The sequence below is a fragment of the Rhineura floridana genome, chromosome 1 (assembly GCF_030035675.1).
Source record: "Rhineura floridana isolate rRhiFlo1 chromosome 1, rRhiFlo1.hap2, whole genome shotgun sequence".
NCBI classification, from domain to species: Eukaryota; Metazoa; Chordata; class Lepidosauria; order Squamata; family Rhineuridae; genus Rhineura; species Rhineura floridana.
Genome location: NC_084480.1, coordinates 239,852,573 through 239,869,542, shown reverse-complemented (window position 1 = coordinate 239,869,542; position 16,970 = coordinate 239,852,573). Strand labels below are relative to the sequence as shown.

Here is a 16,970-nt window from a genome sequence, read left to right as displayed (position 1 = left end):
TTATGGAATGTTCAACATCAATGGAGTACAGTCCTAAACCTGGGAGTAAACCCTATTGAAAACAATGAGACTTCTGCGTAGACATGTATCGGATTGTGCCGTGAGATGCTTCGCAGGCAAGACGCTATTTGCCATCCCATCTGCAGGAATTGGAATGATGGAGCATCTTAGTGATATTTTAGGAGTAAATCTGAAAAATCTGGCAGTGGCCTTTGTTTGTTTGTTTTAAAAAAAGTTTTCACTTTTTAAAAAAAGTCCTCCATTGTAGGTGGTAGTGGTAGAGCACAGCTAAGTGGCTGTTATATCACAGCAATAATTTTCTTCCCCCAAGAATGCCCTGGCACATTATAAAGCATTTTGGTGAAAAACAGTGCCCAGGCTACATCCTGGGCATTCTGGGGGGAAGGGAGACAATAGTAGCTGCCAGCTAGCAGTAACTATGTGTCGCAGTGGAGCTTTATTTTTTTAAATGAATACCACCAGTGATAAGCTTTCCATCTTCACAAACCTTTATATATTTTTATGCACCACAAAAGTTCTCCTCCAAGTTTCATCCCCACCAGTTCTCCCCCTGCTTTGACCTGAAAGTTCTCCTTGCCTTGCCAACATTTAGCACAGCGTTAATTTTACCCATCCTCAATTACTCAATAGGATTTTGAGATGATAAGCACACAATTTCAAACAATAACTTAAAAGCAATGGCCTCTCAGATGTGGTTCATGGGGAGCTGTTGAAACAGGAGCTGGGAACCAGGAGCCACAAATCAAGCTAGAGATCAGAGCTGGGTGGTCAAGCCAGGGGTCACAGATAGGAGTGAGAACCAGAGAACAAGATGGGAGCCAGAATAAATAAGAACTGTCATATCATTGTCCCTGCCAGTACAGGAAGATATCAAAAGTTGGCACTGTAGTGGAGTGGTGACACAGAGCCAGCCTCCCAACACTTATTGGGATGGGGCAGGGCAAGGCGGTAGTGAGGTCAAGACTATTCAGGTACACCAGCAGAGCTGCTCCAGTACTCCTGCAGTGCTCCGATGCAGCTCTAAACTTGCTGCCACTGTACACTGTGTATGTAAGTGGCATCAGTGCCAAAGTTGGCAGAATTGCTTCAGACCACCACCCCATTGCATTGGCCCCTCCTGGAAGATGTTATCGTCCTTCCTGATGAGGAGAGCAAATGGCCAGCCTGGGTGAGTGTAGTCATTCCAGTACTCAAGAATCCTATACTGCCTGGGGCAGCGGTAGCCCACCTGGTACCTTCCACATCTTGTTGGACTACAGTTTCCACCATCACTGCTCATTGACCATGCTGGCTGGGGCTAATGGGAGTTGTCCACAGCATATGGAGGGCACTAAGTTGGCTACCCCAGGCCTAGGGAAGTGCACCACATTGGACAGGTAGGCAAATGGTTGTGGATTCAAGGTGTAGGTGCTAGTTGTAGCACAGCAGCAAAAAAGTAATAATGCTTTGAATGGAAAAGATTCCTAGTTGAATTCCTTTTATCTCCCATTAAAGAATCCCAGGCAGTACGTTTGGAAACCACCCCTACCTGAGAACCCAAGTAGACACGGGGCAAAACAGGCTGTATCTACATACAGTATACATATAAAATTAAGTAATATACCCCAAAATTATAAAAACATAAAAAGGATTTTTTTAAAAAAGAAACGGTTATATAAATGTATAAATCTAAACCCAAAGTCTCATAAGAGAAAAGCACTGCACACCACATATATTTTTCATTTGCACACAGTCATGAACTTAGGCTGCTGAATCTGGAATGTTGCTATTCACAAAACTGTAATGGATTGGTGATAAGAACTCATTCTAACACACACACACACACATGTTCATCTTACATCAGAAAAGGGTCACAACGTGTTTTGGCCCAAAGGTTCACAAACTTTTAGATGTGGCCACACATGCACCCACAGAAAATACATAATGACCATCAACATTACCCAGCAACTGTTCTACCAATTTCAGACCATTTCTCTCTGTCCATACAAATAAATGGAGTGAATATCCAATCTAGTTTTCAAGGCAGAGGGTCTCTGATGCTGCTCTGTCTCTGTTTGTTCCCTCTCTTCTGCTTCCACCAAAAGTCCCTGGGGAAAGAATACCTGTACTGTAGCTGGATTTGAGAACCCCTGCCATAGACCAGCACACTTCTACTAAGTTCTTCAGAGTTATATCAGTTATTATGCATCGTGAAAGCTTAACAATATATCTAGCTGGGTAAACTCTTAATTGCCTACAGCCATACTACCCTGAACACGCCCAATCTCATCTGATCTCAGAAGCTAAGCAGGGTCAGGCCTGGTTAGTACTTGGATGGGAGACTGCCTGGGAATACCAGGTGCCGTAGGCTTAGAGGAAGGCAATGGTAAACCACCTCTGAATACTTCTTACCATGAAAACCCTATGAATATATCCAAAAAAGACTCATAGAGTTGCCATAAGTCGTAATCAATTTGAAGGCATATAACAACAAAACTCTTAGTTGTGCTGTTCCTGATCTGTGCTGAAGGATAATTACCAGAAATGTGTTTCTTATAGATACGCATTTTCATTATTGCATCTGCAATGCACTTGGGGTGAATTGACACTGACATATGTGTGAAATGAAAAATACATGTCTGCTCTCCCATATTTCCCCCCATTTATCAGATTCATGTTTCTTTTAAGCCCAAGAAAGAAAATAGTAAGAACACATGCTTGTCTGTCTTTGGAACTCTCTAGAATTAGTCTGTCAAGAAATGTAAAACTAATATGTGGTTGTAAAAACTATCACCAGCATTTTCCTTGCTACTGGCTGATGGGTAAGTAGATTTGGGAATGAAAGGGGTTATTATAAAGTGAGTACTGAATAGCTAGGTATGTCATTTTAAATAAGCAACTAAAATGTCTCACAAATTTGGAATATAAATTTGTTTATATTCATAAGTTTTCTATTATTTTTTTTTAATCTGTTTTCCATTATGGGGAAATAAGCAATCTAAGTAGTTTGAGAGCAACACTGAACAATAAATTTGTTCCTATTAGAAATAGGACATATTCAAAGAATTTCAAAGCTCCAGGGCATAAGGCTTCCTCCTTGATTTCTCACTGGCTTAAGGAAGCCATAGTTCAGGCCTACCAGGCTCTGGGGAAACCTCCCCTGTGGGTTTAATGGCTCATTCCTTGAGAGGGACTTCTACCTCAAAGGCATGCAAAGGTAGTTTCCCCATCCTAGACATCTGTAGAGCAGCTACTTGGGCTTCAGTTCACATCTTCTCTAGACACTATACTCTTGGTCAGAGTCCTGCAGGGGGTTGTTAGGACATGACCTGCTTTCCCAGCATCCCACCCTGTTTTGGGGCTCTGGTATGTCCCAAGGCCAATGACTGGCCTCCAGGAACCTCTGGGGGGAAATGGAAATTCTTACCATGAATTTCTGTTCCCTGGGGTTCCTGGAAGACAATCCCCGCCTCTTCATTCCAGGTATTCTAGTTATGCAGGTTGGACTAAGTGGCTTCTGTCAGCATCATACATGTATAGGTGTTTAAATACCAAAACTAGCACCTTGAATATAGCCCAGTAGCTAATAGCAGCAAGTGCATTTCTTTCAGCAGGTGGGTAACACACTGACAATGTCCTGCTGCATTGAGCAGTCGCACCAATGCATTTTACACCAGCTGCAGCTTCTGGACATTTAAATACATAAATAAATAAATAGTATGGAAATACAATCCTGGGGAAGCTTAACCTGTTGATATCCTGTCTGTCAGACATCTTATTACTTGTGAGCAACTCCTGATTTACTTTTGGACCGTATGCTTCAGCATAGTAGCTTGTAACATTCTGAACGTTGAAAGAAAATTGCTATGGATGAACTTGAACTGAACTAGTTTCTTTTTGGATATTCGGAACTAGAATTAAAAATAGTTCCTCTAAAAAATGAATTTTCTAAGCACTGATTTTATTCATTGTGTATTTACAACCTGCATAAGGTTGTATTTTTTGTTGTTGTTGTATTTTTTTTTTGGTATATTTGTTTTTAATGTTCAGTGTTTTTAATTTTTGTAAACCGCCCAGAGAGCTTTGGCTATGGGGCAGTATATAGATGTAATAAATTAAATAAATAAATAAATAAGGTTGACTACTTTCTGGAGCCAACAGCCATGTTTCCCTTAGCAATTCCAATTCTTGCAAACAATCTGAATGCTCAGATTGGCAGTCAAGCCCCCCAAAGTCCTGGATGTTATACTGGACTAATAGAACTGACGGTAAAAAAAAAAAGAGCTAGTTTGGTATTGTCAACAATAAAAAAAACCCTCATGTATATTTCACTTGGAAGCGTTTGATGCAGTTTGCTAATCAAAATGGACTACATATTCTAAACAGTTCAGGGTTGCGAGATAAGTGAACTGAATTTATATATATATTTTGCTCCTGATTAGTACAGTGTAGTAAAGTATGTTATGAACTAAGGGCTCAATCCAACTGCTGTTTACGCCAGGCTGAGGCGAGTTTGATCTGGCGGACCTCCAGCTGAGCCAGGTGGGTCCCAGCTTAGCCAGGCTATGCTGGCATATGTCCCTCATCCCAGCTCAGCCAGAGGTCCACCAGGGAACCAGCCTGGCAGAAAGCTGGCAGAAAGCCTGCAAAAGGGACAATTCAGGGTCGTGTTGGAGGAGAGGCCAAGGAGGGGGGGACTAACATGATATCCAGGTCCTGTTCAGCTCCCTCTTGTGGCCCTCTGTCATGGCAGCCGGTACGCCAGGAAAAGGGGTGGCAGAAGGAAACATGTATTTTGTTTCCTCCTGCCATGCTGTGCCGGCACAGTCAGCATCTTCCCTGCCAAGAGGCCTCCAAGTGGCAGCTGGATGTGGCAGCCTCTTCTGCCAGCTCTGCCGCCACTCACAAGTTGGATTGCTTTGCCTGAGACCTCGTAATAATTTTTAGTAGTGTATCTTTTTCAAAACATAAGTTGGTCCTACAGGAAGCTTCTCATTTAATTTTAATTCATGGGTCCAATGTATTGTATGACTATGATGTTGCCAGAAGCAGCTGTAGTGGAGCCAAAATTTCTCAACACATTTTTCTGAGAAAATTTCTGAGATTTTTCATTTTTGCCTCCTCCTATAAACAGACCACTTTGCAGGATTTTCTTCCCGTATTCTCCACCATTTTTGTGGCGTCCACCATACCCCTCCCCCCAATGCTCCTGAGTGATATTGAGTCTGGGATGTTAAAGCTGCTGCCAAACGGTGGCCAGGCTGCCAACACAGCTGCTTGCTGCTGCAGCTTGTAGCAGCAAATACGAAAACCATAAGGAAAAAACCTCTTAGGAAAAAAGAGAGAAGCTGGTGCTGCAGAGACTGCTTGTGATGGATTCTACTCTCAAGAAAATGTTTGAAAATTCTTCCTTCTGGAGAAATTGAAATTGTCACCACAATTTCACTGCCCAGAAAAATACTGGAGAATTTCACAAGGCCTGGGATGTTCCTGGGGTATAGAGGCTGATCTTAGGAACAAGTTACATATATTTGTTAGAAGATTAGCAATTTCACATTTAAGTATATATAAGTTTATAAGTGTTGCAAAATTTAAAAATAACAAAAAATGAGAGGTTACTGAGTGGAAATAACACATCTCGTGTAGAATGTTTGCAGTTATACTGTCCAAAGGTTGTTAGTCCTATTAGCTCATCTCTCAAGGCCTGTGTGTCTGCCAACCACTGGAACTCCTCGACCTAGCTGCCAGTGTTTTTGTCTGTCCTCTCTCCAAAATAGCAGTGACAAATGCCTCGGCTTGGCTTTGTCATCTCTCTCTGGGTGGTGGTGCGGATATAGAGCAACAGAGCTGAAGAAGCGTTGGGACTAACAGGAAGACAACCTCCCAAAAGCTCTGGATCCAACTGTATAAGAACTGTAAAAAATGAATAAAATAAGAGCACATCCCTCCCATTATTTTTTTATTCATCTGTTTCAAAATGCATCTGCAGCCTGTGATGAACAGGGCAGCAGGGTGGAGCAATCCCTTGCAGCATGAGCTCTGCTTCTAACTCAAGTTTTTGATTATCAGTGACAAGATCCTAACATTACACTTAAATGTTTCTTACAGATTCTGAAATTGAGTTTCTGAAAAGGCACAGTAGTTGTAGTAGGAGGTAAAGTATGAAGTTCCTGAGAAATGAGCTGTGAATTGAACCTGCGATGGAAATTGATCCTATCAGTCAGTTTTTGCTCTATATCCTCTGAAAAACACTGCTGAATGTCGAAGAAGCCAGGATTGCTGATTAAATAGGATGCTAAAATGCCAGCGGCTAGAACTGGACGTACTGGTCCCTAAGGTCACGAGCTGCAACTGTCAGACTTCACTGCCTGATACCTAGCTAAAACTTGTAGAAAGAGAGCAGTATGAAAAATACTGCCGACACCATCAAGGGAACTACAAAGAAGTATCAGACTAAGCCTGAGGCACATGAAACATTGCTCTCTTTAGGAAAGTAATCCTGACCTCTTATCATGAATCAGTGGGCTCAGATTGGCCATATGATTCATGCTGTTTAGGATTGATCATAGTAGCTCAGAATGCTGTCGTCCAGTGACTGTCAAGCAGTTGTAAATTGGGAAGGGTCTATTTTTATAATCTCTCCCTCCCCCCCCCCGGAATTATACCAAGTGAGGACAAAATAAATGTGCTGTTTCTGAAAACATAATTAATTACCCTATTACCAAAGCCTGTGAGATTTATGTGTAGCATACAAAATGGTTGCCGTGCTATGTAAACTGTTTTTGGCAGGCCTGTTTTTTCTTCAAGCCTAATGAATGTGGTCTGCATTGTGATTAGCACTGCTAAATTGAACTTTCCTTGTTACTAAGTTGATAAATCATTAAGGCTTGATTATTTAAGGCAGTGGCCCACTGCCTGTAGAGAATAATCACCTGACGCAAACAAGTGTTGCTTTAAGATTTTTCTTCATGTAGGTTTGCTGTAGCCTTTCTGGCTCTATCAGGAACACTAAACAGATGGGCTTAGCCATGAAGCTAAACTGTAAAAATGGCAAAATTTCTCAAGAGATCTCTAGTTTCCCTTTTTTATATATACTTCTTTTAAAATTAGAAATCTGAGGAATTAACTTTTTGTAGTTCTTGGAAATTTCATTGTCTTGACTGAGACATGTTCTCATTGAGAGATGGTGTGGTATTGTGTTAACAGACTGATCTACAAATCAGGCAGTCCCTAATTCAGATGTTGCCTCTGCCTCACTAGGTGACATTATGCAACTCACTAGGGCCAGGTTCACATGGAAGCTAAAATCCATATCGAATATGAAGCTTTTTCCATTGCGATAGAGTTCCATGGTTCACACACGTCCATCCTCCCTACCTTCCAATTTCCTGTTTTGCATTCACACACGTTTGCATTTATTAGTATCGCTATTTCCTTGTTGCCCCTCCCCCAAATTTACATGTTAACTCCCTCCGGAACATCCCCATCATTAATTGAGAAGGGGAGAGGTTTTCTGTCAATTTCACACTAAGCCAGGAGACAGTGGAGGGATATAACTGACACCAAATTACTTTTTTCTGTTGTCAGTTTCATTTCCTCTAGACAAAGCCCTTTTTGTGATGAAGAAATGAAATGTTTATAGTGCTCAGTGTGTATATTTTTGTGTTTGTGTGTGTACGCGCACACAGCCTCCTTGTGAACAAGACCTTAGTTGCAACAGGGCTTTGCAGGAGCTTTCCCCAGACTGCATCCCAGCTGGAAAGTCTTAGATGGGAGGGTCGGGTCGACCCCTCTCTCCTTCCACTCCAGAAAACCAAGCAGGGCTGCCCTGGCACATCCCACGGCACGTCCTGCTCTCTGGGCTGCATCTATTCCCTCCTTGGTCGCAGGCAGCTTTCACGCTGGCTGTAGGAAAGGCAGCCTTCGCTGGCCGGCAGCACTGCTCACCTCCGCCACCACCTAGAAGGGGAGAGGAGGGGCTGATCGCCCGCCCATGCCCCGAGCATTGGCCCTAAATACCCACCTGGTCTCTTCCCCACAAACTGGCACGGAGCAAAGTGACTCCTCCTCCTCTTCCCCCCGGCAGAGAGAAGCACAGGGGAGAGTGGCAGCGCAGTGCCCCTTCTCTTCCCTCACTGCCCCTGCCCGGCTTGTAAAGTAAAAGAGCGAGTATAGCTGGTTTAAAGGACCAAGGGAGGGAACTTGCTGAGGGGATGTGGGGGAAAGGAATGGTAGAGCATCTGAGATACAACAACAGCCAAGCAGGGGCTCCTCCTCCGCCACCGCCGCCACCCTCCTGCGGCCACCAAGGAGCACGACGAGGGAGCGCATAGCTGGTTTAAAGGACCAAGGGAGGGAACTTGCTGAGGGGATGTGGGGGAAAGGAATGGTAGAGCATCTGAGATACAACAACAGCCAAGCAGGGGCTCCTCCTCCGCCACCGCCGCCACCCTCCTGCGGCCACCAAGGAGCACGACGAGGACAGCGGCATACGTCTGAGCACAACATATAAAAATATATGTTGAGAGAAAAGTAAAAATAGCAAGTAAACGGAGCACATCACTGGTTTAAAGGACTGAGGGAGGGAACCTGTTCAGGGGGGAAGTGGGGGAAAGGAAGGCTAGAGCTACTGGAAGTTCGTTCGTCAGCAGCAGGAAACAAAATGATGTCCATAGACAGTGTGGGGGCGGAGAAAGGGAGGATCTAAAATGGTGAACAACCCGTGCAGCCAAACACAACGGAGAACGTGATCACACAGCAGATGGGCACCGAAGCAGGTGCAGATTTTCAAACCAATTTTGGATTTTTATCACATTGATTTAATCCGGATTTAAAGGCAATAGCAGCTGAATGCACTCGCGTTGGCAAAAACATAATGTAAACGGTCCAAATTAAAAGGATCTACAAAAAGCACCAGATCCGCATTAACCCTCCATGTGATCAAGCCCTCGGTGATCTTAGACAGACTATTTTCTCCCAGTTGCCCCTCCTCTCTACAATGTGGGATAATGCTTTAATATGAAATGGCAAGATTTTTAAGAATTAAAATTAGATAATGCATGTGAAATGGCTTTGAGTACCTGAAAGCGCACTACAAATGTTAAGTATTAGTATTATCCATGTTACTTTAATTCCAAGGATATGGTTGAAAGGCACGTGATATAGCAACTTTGCTGAATCTTAGAAAGTCTGTCTTTGGACAGTACTGAGATGGGAGGCTGTCTGGGAAAAGGCAGGCTATAAATGTGATAATAAACAATAATAATAGTTCATCTGGAATAGTTATTATTTATGTAGCCCTGCATACTTAGGATTTAACCCACATAATTCAGTTACAAAATAGAAGAATACTCTTTTAGTGAATTTCATTTAAAAAAAAAAAAAGTCCTGGCATTTTATGTAGACTTCATTCGTTAACCAATGGGAAAGTTGTTCTTTTAGCTGAACAAAGCTAAGTAATTCTACACAGTGAATATAGATATGAAGAATTTATGGAAATAAAAGTGTTTGCTTGATAGTACAAGCTCATGTGAGCTCAGGAAGATTGGTAAGCATGCAGAGAAACCTTCACTATGCAATGAAAAATGCAATGGAAAATGTTGTGCACATAATTCTACATCCATTGAAAGTAATGGGGAAACACGTGCTGAAGATTTGTTTGTATATCACAAAGTACACATGAATATCTGGACTGATGCCCATCTATATGCTAGGTTATTTTTATTGAGAAGTGGGGCTCCTGAATGAGAGAATGAGACATCTATGAAAGGTAGCAACAAGTGCTGGGAACATTTGTTCAAGTAACAATAAGAGGAAAAGTGATTCAGTTCCTTTGGCGAAGTGCCTATAGCAGCTAGGCAAGGTCCCAGGATCTGCTTCTCAGAACATACAGTCTATCCACCTGACTCAATGAACAACTGCTTTACACACACATTAACAGACGGCACAGACAAGTTGGCAGTGATAATCTCTTATGTCTAGCATTAATGCCAGTCCAGCCAGCTTCTTTCTCAGCCTCTCTCTGTGGCTAATCACAGATTATGCACCTCAAGTAGGATCCCTTCTTCACATCTCACTGTGAATCTGACCCACGTCCCCTGCCCATCACTTTGTCCACAGCTAACACGCGTGACTGACTTCAGTCACTCATCAAAACGATGGGGATGTCTGACACATACTTTTCTGTCATATAGAATGAGCTGCTCTTGAAATTCTTCCCCACTTTGGATGGTTCAGAGTTAGTGATCAGAATCAGCATATAATTGGCATTTTTATGAAATCCTCTTGGCTAAGCTCAGTAGCTGGGTAAAGGGGATCAAAGTTAAGTAGGAAAATAGGGGTGACAGGGATGAGACAAAGATGGAAGTACTCTTATTGATGGGTCCATTCTTCCATGGATTTCCTATAACCAGTATTATATGCTAGGATTTCCACAAACATCTGCAAAACAGATGGTTTCTTGGCAGTGGACAAGAGGAGGTCAGAATGGACAATAGAAGTTTAGAAGGACCTGAATTCAAAAAAATTAATGTATATCAAACAAGAAAAAAACATTAACCATGGATTTCGAAGCCTATACAGCATGTGATTTTACTGTATTTTCTTGCAAACTTAAGGTAGAATGAAAAATATCTTTGAACAATATTGCAAGTTTGCAGGGAATTATTAGAAGCCAGAAGGGATGGAATCTTGTTGCAAGTGTTTGGAACATTGTTGGTGAATATATGTTGATTAATAAACATGAGCTAGCAGATGCATATTAATCTGTATGTATAAGAGATTTCTAGCTCATTAAAAATCTGCTTGGCATTTCAACTAGCAAAGCAGTAGATAAAACTAGCCATTGTTTTTTATCTTGTTGAGCACTCTCATATGAAATAAAAATCAGATTACGGCTAAATTTGTATAATAGTTCTACTAATAACAGTCTTGTACTAGACGTGTAAGGCAAGAAAGTAAGACGGAAGCTTCTTCATCTTTTTTAAGTTTCCCATTGTAATCCCTTACTGCTTTGGACAGTATAGATAGAAACAGTGCTGTGCTTTTCATGGTTGCACTTTGGGGTCAATTCTGTACTAGTCAAAGCATTATAATTTTTATTACCTACAACTGTTGTCATCACAGACTATGACTTTATCATACTAAAGCTGAACAGTTTTTGTTGCTGTGTGTCTGCTTTTCATTTTGAGCCCTCCAAAGAATGTTAAGGTGCTTCATCATTATTTGCTCTGCATTCATAAAAGTAGCTGTTTGCAAGTTTGTTAATGCATTCCCCAACATACATCGGAGGTCTTAATCCATGGAAGGATAAGGCTAAACCCCTTCTTCCAACAAACTGCTAGTGCAGTTAGCACATCGATTCAGTCACTGTCCATTCACAGACCTTCAAGCACAAACTCTGTGGATCAGAGCCTATGCTCTTTCCCTCCTCCCATTTTCTTTTTTAGCTTAACAGCATTTACATTCACAACCATACATCAGATACAAGGACTTATATTAAAATGCATGTCTTAATTTTTACAGATCCTGTGCGTGGGCCAAGAAAATTAGAAGTTGTAGATATCAAATCCCGACAAATCACCATCACCTGGGAGCCATTTGGCTACAATGTTACTCGTTGCCATAGGTACAATCTCACGGTCCATTACCGCTACCAAGCTAGTGGGCAAGAACAAGTCAGAGAAGAAGTGAGCTGGGATACTGACAATTCGCATCCTCAACATACTATAACTAATTTGTCCCCATACACAAATGTCAGTGTGAAATTGGTTCTTATGAATCCTGAAGGACGGAAAGAAAGCCAAGAGATTGTGGTACAAACGGATGAAGATGGTGAGTTTTAATATGTATATATATATATTTACTAAATGTATATAATATGAATAGACAAGCTTTTAGAGATGCTTATGCTTGTGTAGTCCAATGGAAATAACACATATGTATAACTCCATGTAAGTGTGTTAAGGATTTATTGGAGGAAGGGGGTATAAAGGTGAAGGATACTGAGAACCAACATGATTGCCATGGGCAAATGAATTCAATGTAGTATGCAGTGGTACACATACATGTGCGCATGCATGCACGCACACACGCACACACAATATATTATGGTTTGGATCCAGAGTGTCCTTTCCAGACAGATGGGCTTGAGATCCAGCAGAGGCTGGAGGTGACATTTGTCGATCCTTCATTCCTCTTCCAGCTCCTACAGCACTTACTGGAGGTTCCCCCAACCATCCAGAGCTGCTTTTCAGTGGATAAGGGGGCTACAGAGGAAAGGAGAAATCAGCACCCTCCTCCAGGCCACCAGGAGTGTTCCATGAGTAGAGTTCTGCTCATGGGGCCCAAACCTGTATACATATACACGTATATACAAGCTGCACCAAATGTCCCCGTTTTATTTTTGGTGGAAATTGTATATTTTAAAAAGCGACTCCTAATCTCCCATTTTGCCTCTCACACTTTCACTTTCACATTCCACTTGCTGCTTCTGTATTCCTTAACCTGCTGCTTCATCCCCAGTATTTTAAACTGTTACTTCCAGTACCTAAGGATATACTAATGAATCGGGGATTGCACAGTGAATATAGCTATTCCTGGATTAGTATTGCCCTCACTCTGAATGTGCAAATAATTTTGTTTTTGCTGCTGCTGTTAATTTTAATTATCATACTAAATATATACAAATGTTAATATATAACAATCTTATACAAACTTTATATATATATATATTATTAATAATAAATTATAATAAACCAGTTCCTATTATTCCATAAATTTAATCCAATTCATATTCCTTAAAACTGAATGCGTCTCATACTATCTAGAAAACCCTCAAATGTATTGCCTTTCTCTTTTGTTCTCTTTTTCTGTTCTTAATCAAATGGGGAGGAGGGTGTTCTCCATCTGTGAGCCCATCACTTCTAAAAAATCTGATAGCACTCTATTGAGATCTGATGGAATAATTATATCTGTTACTCATGTAATTTTTCTCAAATGTAGAACCCAAAAGATTTGTATGACTGGACAGCTCCGCCAGATATGGGTCATGCTTTCTCTTGGGTGTTTTTTTCCTCTAGCAGTCTACATTTTTCCTGATTTCATTTTTTAATTCTCTGTAGTATCATAGACTATGTTGGTATTCTGTACAAACATTATTTTAAACAATATTTCCAACCAAGTCATTTCAAACTTTTATAATACATCTTAATGCAGCTGAAATATTATTAGCTGAAATCACCAGTGCCCTATATAGGAGTTTTACATCTTTAAATGTAATATGTATCTTTCCATTGAGTTAGCACAGGCCCATCTAAAACTTTTTTCACCAACAGTCAGATCTGTGTGGAATTAAAAGACACTGTCATTTCTCCAGAGAACTTGGCATCTGTAGAAATTTCTTCTTACATATATAGACTTTCATCAAAGATATATACAGCTTTTTCTCATACAGTCAACATGGAGAGCAATTTATATTTTGGAAATGGTTTGAAACAAGAAGTACCATATTAGTTTTTTCTAAATCTGTTCCTAACAACACTAACAAGAAAATCCAGAACCTTGGAACCTGCAAAGTAAAGCAAAGTGTGTATCTTTAAATACAGCAAAAAGTATTCACCTAGAACCCTTTAAATGGTCAAAACAATATAAGGACTTCTGCCCATTTCTGTTGCTTTAACTACATGGTTTGCAAAAACACTGGGAACTACCTTCTGACCATTGATGTGCCACCTGCATGATTGCTAAAGCAACCCAATGCACAGAAGACTTTAGATATTCTTCTGCCATTGATAAGCCATTACTGTTTTAAAACCTCCTGAATATATCTCACTTGGCATTTACGGTGTGAATTCATGTTACTTTAACAGTGGAATCTTAATGCAGCATTCCTAATTGACAATACACATTTCTAAAATCTTTGTTTTTTACCCATTAGTCCCAAGTGCTGTACCGCTTGAATCTATCCAGGGAAGTATGTTTGAGGAGAAGATTTTCCTTCAGTGGAGGGAACCAGTGCAAACATATGGTGTGATCACCCTATATGAGGTATGCATTACCATTTTGCTTACCCTGCAGTCTTGATGTAAAATCATGTAAAATATATTTTATAAAGTACTTTTCATATATGTTTGATAATAGTCATCCATTGTTGCATCATAACATTTTTTTAAATACTTTCCTATTACTTGCGTATTCTGTTAGACACTCGAGATGCACAGATGAAGAGATCTGGTCTTGTAATAGGATTATCTGAAGTTGTGTTAGCGGTGCTGCTTGTGACTTTGCAGGAGGGATAATTTGAACATCTGTGCCAGACAAATTTCTCAGCATTCAGCTGGGTCAAGGAGAGTGAAAAGACACACAAAAATCAGGGAAGTGAGGTAGATTTGATTTATATCCCACCCTTCCTCCCAGTAGGAGCCCAGGGCGGCAAAAAACCCCACTAAAAACACTTTAAAACATCATAAAAACAGACATTAAAATACATTAAAATAAAACATATTTAAAAATGTTTTTTAAGCTTGCAAAACATCTTTTTTTAAAAAAAGGTAAAAATATATTTTTTAAAAAAAGATTTAAAAACATATTAAAAACCAATTCCAACACAGATGCAAAATCACAAATTTCGGCAGGAACTTGAAGAACTGAATTTAAGATTGGAAAACTGAGAGAACCGAAATTGATAGATCCTTCCATCCCTAATGTTAGACATCCTGAAGACTAATCAAATCCACAGGATTCCTGAATGCCATGGAGGAGTTCCCAGTAGATAGAGCAAGTGACCCTGGTGAAGTCCTTGTCACGGTGTGGAATAGCGAGGCATGTCGGGCTCTTGACATGGTTGCCCTCGAGTGCACTCACCGGCATTGTGGAGCCCGGTTTGCACCTTGGTACACCAGTGAGCTAACCACCTCCTCCCCCTTCCATTTCCTCCTTCCCTTCTACCCCTTCTTTCTTTCCCCCTCTCTCCTCTCCTTCCCCCCACTCTGCTCCCCTCCCCTCTCCCTTCCTCCTCCCCCTCCTCCCCACTCTAGCCCTCTCTCCCTTTCTCCTCCCCTATGGTCAGTTTCACCTATCCTAACCATGACTGCATGGCAATAAATCCCATTGAACTCAATAGGCATGGAAATGACCAAACCTGCTCTTCCCCTCCCCTCAGCTCTTCCCTTTTCCCCTGCCCTCTACATGGTGGTGCACTCTTATTCATCAATGATTATATGCATCATCTTTTTCCACACATCATGGCCTGAAAACTATTCTCATTTTTTCCAGAGATTTTGATTATATTCTTTCTATAGCATTGTTCATATTTACTTCCTGATGTCTAGTTTATGTTTAGGTAGCCTCTCATTGCCCTGTGACTTTATAGAAATGTTACTGAAATGAAAACCAAAAGTTGCAGCTTTCAAGTTCACCAAAATTCATCATCAGGCTATATGGTTAACAATGCAGGGTGGGGGTGGGGGTGGATCTGCATCTTGTAAGAGTTTAAAGATGGAGGGCAGGAGGACGTAGCAGAAATTCAAATGGGCTTTTTAAGGCACTATGCAGGTTTCAGGTTGCACCAAGGTCTCTTGGGAAGGAGAAATTCATAATGGTCGATTCTCCATATCTAGAAATACAAAAACAAGACAGGAATAAAGCAGTAGCCGACATCTTGGTGGCTGTGCTCACCTGACCTCCCTCGAGCTGCATTGGTGTCGCATACCAGGTCATTGAGAGAGAGGGGTGAGGTTGGTGCATTACAAATGCACCAGTGGAGCACTGCTCCAACCTCCAACCACTGTGATGTTTCACTTTTCATGGTTTGTTACAATCAGTTAAAAACATAAAGGTTGGAGGGGTCAATATTACAGTAACTGTGGTATGGAGAGAGTAGGGAGGGGAGCGAGTGATTTAAAATGTTGAGGAATGCTATGCGGTGATTAGCAGAGTGAATGGGGGATGGTGAAGAGATATCTGGCAGGAGCGGGTAGGTAGAGGGGTAAGACAGGCAGGCTTGGGGTTTTATTCCCTGTGGAGAGTTGCAAAGAATAAGATAAATGAAACCAGTAATCTTTATCTTGTAACCACATGCACCCGGTACCTGAATATGAAGCAAACTTGTTTATATTTCTTACATCTGTTTAATAAATAAAATTCATTTGTTTTTGTTTTTAACACACACCTAATTCTTAGCTTAGTTACCAAATATAGCAGGGTTAACTGTGACCAATGACAAAGCTACACAGTAGACTGACATAAGGCAAATAAGGGCAAAAATGGTTATTGGGTGGCGGCGAGATTCCCAGTAGAGAGAAGCAGTTACTAGCAGCAGAAGACAGCTGATAGCTGGGATTTGAGAGACTGAAGTATCGAGAAGGGTTGAGGCTTTCTGTAGCCAATGTTATTTATAAGCAAAAGCTTGGGGAGTGGGGAAGAAAGCAAGGTCCCTAGCAACAGCTTTGCTTAACTTGTGTAGAATTTGGATTTCTACTTGTGCCAGGCAGAGTGGGGAGTGGGCTTTCTGGTAGTGTGTGGAATAAGAAAATCTAAAGGAAACATAACTCTTTCCTCCTAAAAGTGAGTTTTGGTGGGGTGAGATAAGCCCCTACCCACCCCAGCTTGTAGCATTGACACAGCTAGAGGGAGGTTAAGGGAACAGTGCAGCTCCACCACATGTTAAGTTTCTGGAATAAAGAGAGACTTGGCAGTATTTATATTAACAAAAGTAGAGAATGACAATTGAATTCAAGCTTCTCAGTGCATACATTACATGTTATAAAAGGCTGACACTTCTTTCTGGTTACAATAAGTAACAATGGCAATCTATGTGAGGTGGATGAGACGTATGCATCCAAATAACTGAGTGATGGTACTAATAACATTTTAACTACTTATGTATTTATGTGTGTTATTTTTTTAAAAAAATAATTTTTGTTAAGCTTTCTTCATAAATAGTATTACATTTTGAACATTCAAAATGTCCC

The 16,970-nt window shown here is 41.0% G+C and overlaps 1 protein-coding gene and 1 non-coding gene across 13 annotated transcripts in view; both read left to right on the top strand.

The window, feature by feature from the left end:
* Window positions 1–16,970, top strand: part of PTPRM (protein tyrosine phosphatase receptor type M) — an 838,757-nt gene that overhangs the window by 450,081 nt on the left and 371,706 nt on the right. For all 12 annotated transcript variants that reach the window (XM_061595686.1, XM_061595700.1, XM_061595730.1 and 9 more), the window contains exons 8-9: window positions 11,524–11,832; window positions 13,937–14,046. In XM_061595686.1, the coding sequence (XP_061451670.1) occupies window positions 11,524–11,832; window positions 13,937–14,046 (419 nt within the window). The remainder of the gene's footprint in view (window positions 1–11,523; window positions 11,833–13,936; window positions 14,047–16,970) is intronic.
* On the top strand, window positions 2,253–2,371 carry LOC133375899 (5S ribosomal RNA). The gene has a single exon (XR_009760333.1). It is a non-coding gene; the product is annotated as a 5S ribosomal RNA (ribosomal RNA).